Source organism: Bos indicus x Bos taurus, chromosome 2 (genome assembly GCF_003369695.1).
Source record: "Bos indicus x Bos taurus breed Angus x Brahman F1 hybrid chromosome 2, Bos_hybrid_MaternalHap_v2.0, whole genome shotgun sequence".
NCBI lineage: Eukaryota > Metazoa > Chordata > Mammalia > Artiodactyla > Bovidae > Bos > Bos indicus x Bos taurus.
This window is the reverse complement of record NC_040077.1, coordinates 97,731,922-97,739,175: the sequence shown is the minus strand read 5'-3', so window position 1 is coordinate 97,739,175 and position 7,254 is coordinate 97,731,922. Positions and strand designations below refer to the sequence as shown.

Here is a 7,254-nt window from a genome sequence, read left to right as displayed (position 1 = left end):
CAGTCCTTCCAAATGATCATACTTAAGCAGAGAAGTCATACTGGGGTATTTGTCTCCCAGTGTGCCCATTCTCCTTAATTTTGAAAGTTAGGGATGGAAAGCATGAGTAGAATGGAGCTCATTTGGAAGAGGGAGGAATTAGAGGTATTGAACTGAAAGGTGACTTCAGGCCAGACTATGAGGGTTGAGGAGGAGTGTCAAGATGAGCTCCAGGGATCCAAAACAAAGCACACCTCAGGGTCTAAAATGAACACTTTTCTGAATGAGTTAACCTATTTCCTGTGTTGAAAAATGAGGAATGAAACTCAATCAGGCATCTTAAATATTTTTAGATTTATTTTATTATATGTGCATATTCAAACACAGAAGTCTTATCTTTCATAAATATCTTTCATAAACATTTCAATATTTATTCATATGCATTTTTTCCATGCTCTTTGGTCATTCAGTATTCATAACAAACTTTATAGTAATCTGAGGGAAATCGGCTGTGTAGTCAATCTTTTGCTTTTACCTGTAAAATGGCTAATAAAGGATTTTCATCCTGCAGTCACAGTGACTTTTGAAAAATATGGAGGTACATTGATCTGTAATCCTAAATGATCCTAAAACAACATAAGTAAATTTGTCTTAAGTTTTTCCAAATACATTCTGCTCTAACTTATTTTTATTCTCCTGAGTGTCAAAGCAAACTTTGTTTCTGAAAAGGTGCAGTTAGGACCCACTGAAGTAAATGAGGAAGTGAGACTTTCTAGTCACTGCCAAGACAAGGCCATGGACTTGGAAGTGTGAGGTGACAGGGCAACAGCAAAACTCGGTGTGATAGCAGCTAATTACGGAGACTATTAAAGTCTCTGTATAACTTGACAAAGGGTATTTAGTTTTATATTGGACTGTCATTCTATTTATGACCTTTTTTTCCCTGTTGGTCCCAACATATACTCTATTCCTGTTCAGATACTCTCAGAGCTGGACAGCAGAGTAGAGAATGTTTTAAATTGATTAAAGGGACAAATACTAAAGAAAGTACTCTTGGTATTCTGCCCAGAGTACTCTTGGAGGCTTGAACTAGTAAACACATTACTTCCAGCCTACTCAACAAGCCCAAACCAGACCCCCCAAATTCTACGGATTTTTCTCCCAGTATTGTTATCCCCATTTATGCCTTTTGACACTATAGCTCTAAGTGCCTTGTCCCAATGCACTCAATAACTCAGTTTCATTTTTGGAAAAAAGAAATAAAACTTACCTAAAAGAATTACAGAAAGCAGCAAATACTGAAAAACAGAAGTTAAATATTTTGTTGTATAAAATGGTGTATCCAGAATTTGAACTGCTTTAATTGAATCTGAGTAAATCTACACCCACTATTGTGGAGGACACATGCTCATTCCAAGGTCTCTCAAAAGTTAATTTCAGAAGAGCAGTCCCTTGGTTGAATCCAATTTTTTTGTACATGGGAAGTAGGTGTCTGTTTTTATTTTCCTCTGAACAAGATAAATATTGTTAAGTATCATAGCTTAAGAAATGATCTAGTATTACCAATACTATATTTATCATATGTAATAATTAACTTTTAGTCATATACTCAATAACATTTTGAATTATAAAAAATTGTTACTTATCTTGATCTTTTTCTAATCTTCTCCAACTTTTTTTTAAAATAATTATTCCTTCAAAATCCAGGGAACAGTATTCCTGAGAATACATCTTGTGACAATCTTATGCACATACATGTATTTTAGCAATTACACACAGACATTTAACACATTACATTCAACACATTTAAGGGCACCTTAAATGGAACAGATGTATACATCTGTAAAATCTCCATAGTCCCAATATGAAAACATTCCTATTCTATAAGGCCCTGTTTGTCAGAGTGGAGGCTTTTTTGCAAGGTACAACATTACTTAGCTTATTGGAAAAGTTTCCAACAGACTTCCATAACACTAAAGTGAAGGAATCAGGCTAAAAGGCAGACAGGTCAGCATAGTCATGTTCAACACAGTCTATTACTTTTCAAATATATATATAAAGGTATATAGGATTCTGGTCAGATGTTTAACAATTTTCTTCGACCCTTTTACTTTTTAAATATTTGATACAATTATACACAGAGAATTTGAGTCAAGCATCAAGGAACTGGAACAAAACACGCACATACAGGAGACTCATATAGCCCAGACATTTGTAATTACCAAACATAAGGCCTCTAACACTAAGGGAGCAGCATAATTTTAAGCAGATGAAATATATCACCTTAGCAAGAATTATAAAACCACTTCTTTATGTGTATTTCTGCATTTGAGAACTCAGCATTAAGCATAAATGTCCTGAAAATATTGTAAAATGTAGAAGAGGTCATTTACCACCTCTGTTTTCTGAATGTTTAGATTTGCAATGTTTAGTTTTGTCCTTTAACTCACAGATATCTTTCATTCTACTGTGAATGAGACCAAAATCCCAAATTATATTGGAAAATATAAATCACAATAACAAACAATGCCTGTTTAATAAGCAATGCTAACAGGAAAATAATTTTCCTTTGTGATTTGGGTGGGTTTAATAGGTCTCCTTTATATATACATATACATTTCATAACCAACATAGTCAAAGTTTAAGTGTACAGAATGGGTTCTAAATTCATTGCAATGTAATTATAGTCTAAACTGTAGCTTGAGTGCTAGAAAACACACACACAAACCCCACCACCATACCAATTTAGGTATGTATATGAATTTTTATATGCTTAGAAGTTATGTAACAATTTTCTAATATAAATTGTTAAAGTTTTGAAATTTAATCTTGAACTGTAAGATGCCAAGCCCTACTATAGGATTAATAACACACTAGATATGGCCTCATGAGCCTCCTAAGTTTTATACTTTTCTTGAAGTAACTGAATGTCAAGTTAAAGTAAAATACACAAGCTGACTGTGTCTATAAAGAAATTGCACACTTTATATTTTTTCTTCATAAGCTTAACATCTAAAGGATCATATAAATCTGTTAACATTGAGAAAAGTTATTTTATTGAACCAATTCTAATAACACTAATCTTAATATCTGAAAATATGCCCTTAAGGGCAGGCACAGGACACTATAAGGGAAAATAACTACATTTCCTGATATTTTCCAATGTTGGCATTGATGTCATCAGGGCTAGAAGTAGGAATACCATCTCTTTCTAGCTATTATATTTATATTTAATTTTTATCATAGGCTATTTATGTCTTCTTAATTCAGAATTATGTCTGATAATTTCTAGAATATTCTCTGTGTTGATTATGAAATGGAATGATCTTATGGCATTAGCATTTTGATTTACAATATGTAATGAAAATGACAGTTAAAAAATAAATTGAAAAGTTCATAGTTCTAAAAATAGTATTTTTTCTTCTAAATGGTTATATTTTTGATCCAAAAAAAAAATGGCTGCAGATTTATTTGCTATTAATATTTAGTTTTCCCAAACTAATATTTTCCTTTTGATTATTTTTTATGTAAATTGCTACTTGTATAGCCACCTGATTTAATGTTTTTAAAATTAGAAAAATAAACATTTGCATGAGATGTATTATGTAACCTCAAAAAATTGCATTAGTTTTTTAGAATACATTACTTCTTAATATTCCTAGGTAAGCAGCTCTGTAATATTATACATTTTTAATTGCTCAAGGCTTCTTGAATCATAAACAATGTGCAGTGAAATGGCTCTGTCCCTTTATTCCTTCCTGGATTTCATGGTCTTTACACAACCAAACCATCTTAGCCATTGATTTTTTAACGATGTTCATGAAACAATATGCACATTGGCAGAAAAATCTACTGGGATTTGTGCTACCCACTGAGTGTAAAGTGCTGTGTTTTCATATATTCCAAGTGAACGTTTTCAACTTTCAGCAAACTGATCCCTTCCACGTCTTGTCTACACCTACAACACTTAAAAGGTACAGAACTAAACGTGAGACTCATCTAGGTCGACATCCGTCTCCCCCCGCTCAGTGGGAGTAAAAGGGAACTGGCTCGCCAGCAGGGGGTTCTCCATGCCATTTTCCTCACTGATATGAAGAACTGTGTCTCCGTGCTGTAGGAGGATGGATGTCTCAAGGCCTGTGAAGTCATCAGGGTCTGAGAGTTGCGTAGAGAGGGGGCTGTGTGCTGTAGCACCTTGTACTTCTGTGTCCTCTTTCCTTTCTCCTTCTTCAGCTAGGAAGTTCTCACCCTATGACCAAAAGGATCGTAACATTGAAAGGTAGGATGGATACCAGGAAAGAGGATCAAAAATTACTGTTGTCCAGCTGTGACTGGAAAGGAATCACAAGGCTGGACCTAGTTTTAACCTTATGGCACCCCACTCCAGTACTCTTGCCTGGAGAATCCCATGGACAGAGGAGCCTGGTGGGCTGCAGTCCATGGGGTCACTAGGAGTCGGACACGACTGAGCAACCTCACTTTGACTTTTCACTTTCATGAATTGGAGGAGGAAATGGCAACCCACTCCAGTGTTCTTGCCTGGAGAATCCCATGGACAGAGGAGCCTGGTGGGCTGCTATCTATGGGGTCGCACAGAGTCGGACACGACTGAAGCGACTTAGCAGCAGCAGCAGCATACGTGAGAGTTTATATAGGCCCTTTCAACTTTCTAAGCCTCAGTTTTCTAACCTGCTGCATGAGCCTCATTTTTTGCCCTGTTCACCTTGTAGACTGTGAGGGTAAAATGAGATAAAGGTATTACAATGATTTTAACCATTAAAGACTTTAAAAATGTATATAATATATTGCCCCTTAGCTTTCTTTAAATACCACATGAGAAGAATGTGGGATCAAAACAACAAAAAAAAATATCTAAACAGCAACAAAAAAAGATCAAAACAAAAGTTCCTCTCAGAAGATTCTATGTTTAAAGGGCTTCCCTGGTGGCTCAGATGGTAAAGACTCCACCTTCATTATAGGAGACGCAAGAGACATGAGTTTGATCCCTGGGTTGGGAAGATCCCCTGGAGAAGGCAATGGATACCCATTCCAGAATTCTTGCCTGAGATATCCCATGGACAGAGGAACCTGGGAGCCAGTCCAGGGGGGTCACAAGGAGTCCGACATGACTGCGTGACTAAGTATGTATTTAAAGGTTTCATCTAAATTGGTAACTTTATTTTTTTTCATTGAACTGTCAGCCATGTATAGTATACTGGTTTTCAATGGTAATTTTTTTTTTTTAATTTTATGTATATATTTACTTATTCATTTTTGACTGTGCTAGGTGTTGCTGCACGTGGATTTTCCTTAATTGTGGCAAGTGGGGCCTACTCTTTCATTGAGGTACACTGGCTTCTCACTGTGGTGGCTTCTCCTCTGTGCAGCATGGGCTCGGTAGTTGTGGCACACAGGCTTAGATGCTCTGTGGCATGTGGTATCTTCCCGGACCAAGGATCGAACCTGTGTCCCCTGCATTGGCAGGCAGATTCTTAACCAATGGACCTCCAGGGAAACCCTCAGTGGTCATTTAATTATGAAATATTTCTTAGTTTTTTCATAACAAAGAGTATAAAGACTTCTCTTATTCCTTCTCAAGTAGATATATTCTTGGCCATATACTTGATTTTTTTTTTTTCATAGGGATAGGACCAGTGTCTGACAAAACATTACTGACTCAGACTCAAATGATATGGATGACATTTACATATCCCCATTCCTAGACAGACATATGCAAAGAGCAAGACTTGCTTGTTTCTCCAGGGCCCTCACCTGCTTGGGAGACAGGCTGTGAAGATCAGCAACAACAATGGCGGGGGAAGACGTGAGCACTGGTTTGTCCATTCCTTCCGGTTTTCTGGATGGGGCTGGGCTGCAGCCCTGTGGCTGGCCTGTAGCAAGAAGTGTGTCTGTTGGGGCACCTGCTGGCTCTGGCTGAGCCTCGATGAAGGTCACAGATCGTTTTTGGTCCGCTGTAGGTTGGAAGTAGAGCAGTAAATCAGAATAGGAGGATAGTAGGTTGGCAGTGCTTAATAATTAGCCTTAACCAGTGTCTCCTGCCTTTCTTAGTAAAGACATTGCTCGTTTACCAATAAATGAGAGCACATTAGGCCATTAGATACATGTTTTGATTTTACCTTCTTAGGGGCTCTCCTCATAGCTCAGCTGGTAAAGAATCTGCCTGCAGTGCAGGAGACCCAGGTTTAATCCCTGGGTCAGGAAGATCCCCTGGAGAAGGAAATGGCTACCCACTCCCGTATTCTTGCCTGGAAAATCCCATGGATGGAGGAGCCTGGTGGGCTGCAGTCCATGGGGTCCCAAAGAGTTGGGCATGACTAAGCAACTAACACTTCACTTCACTTCTTACAAACAGTAGCACATGGGTAGAAAAATCATTTTTACATAAAAGAACCTTTCTGCATAAATTGTTTTTCCATAAAAACAAGATCAATACAAAGCATTAAGTGAACTTGGTCATCGCTCATAACAACTGCCAACAGGAATTAAAAGTTCCTATTACTCATCATGCCCTTGTCTTTGGTGAGACATATAACAAACCCAGCTCCTGGCTTGGGTAAATAAAACACAATCTTCTATCATCAAATTTCATAGCATTTGTGGTTCAACTTGGACTTCCCGGACCAGGGATTAAACCTGTGTCCCCTGCATTTGGCAGACAGATTCTTAACCATGGAACTTCAGGGAAGCCCTCAATAGTAATTTTATTATTAAATATTTCTTAGTTTTTTCATAGCAAAGAGTATAAAGACTTTTGTAAAGACAATTCCCAAAGACAAGGGAATTATTCATTTACCTAGGTGCATGAGGAGAGAGATGGGATTGAGGAAGGTGAGGGGAAAAAAAGGCACTCAAGTTTCCTGGGAAACTTCTTCCCTTTTCCTAGTGGCTTCCAAAGGTGTGTTTATCTGCATGACTCTCAGTCTCTGAAGGCCTTCCCCGCTGTGTGGCAGGGCAGTAGGCCTTGTGTCAATGTCTACCCAGAGGGACACAGGAGGCCTCACCGGATGGCTTTGTCTTAGGTTGAATGCTCCTGCGGGTGGTTGACAGCCGAGCCCCGTGGCGGTTTCTGGGTTCAGTCTGAGTCTTCTGACGTGACAGTAGAGGACGCCTTAGCTAAAGGGAATAGGCAGAAGAAAAAGCTAGCAGGAAGGATCTAACTGCTGGGAGGAAAGACTAAATTCAGAGGATTCTATGGTTTGTTCTCTTCTTTGAGGATCTCTTTGGAGTCTTATGATTGTTCCTTATATTCTTAGC

At 38.0% G+C, this 7,254-nt stretch overlaps 1 protein-coding gene across 13 annotated transcripts in view; it reads right to left on the bottom strand.

Annotated features, from left to right (window-relative positions):
• Positions 1–318: 318 nt before the first annotated feature.
• UNC80 (unc-80 homolog, NALCN channel complex subunit) overlaps positions 319–7,254 on the bottom strand; it is a 230,194-nt gene continuing 223,258 nt past the window's right edge. For all 13 annotated transcript variants that reach the window (XM_027566179.1, XM_027566218.1, XM_027566188.1 and 10 more), the window contains 3 exons: positions 7,002–7,113; positions 5,752–5,951; positions 319–4,228 (listed from right to left, as the gene is read on the bottom strand). In XM_027566179.1, the coding sequence (XP_027421980.1) occupies positions 3,962–4,228; positions 5,752–5,951; positions 7,002–7,113 (579 nt within the window). In that variant the 3' untranslated portion in view covers positions 319–3,961. The remainder of the gene's footprint in view (positions 4,229–5,751; positions 5,952–7,001; positions 7,114–7,254) is intronic.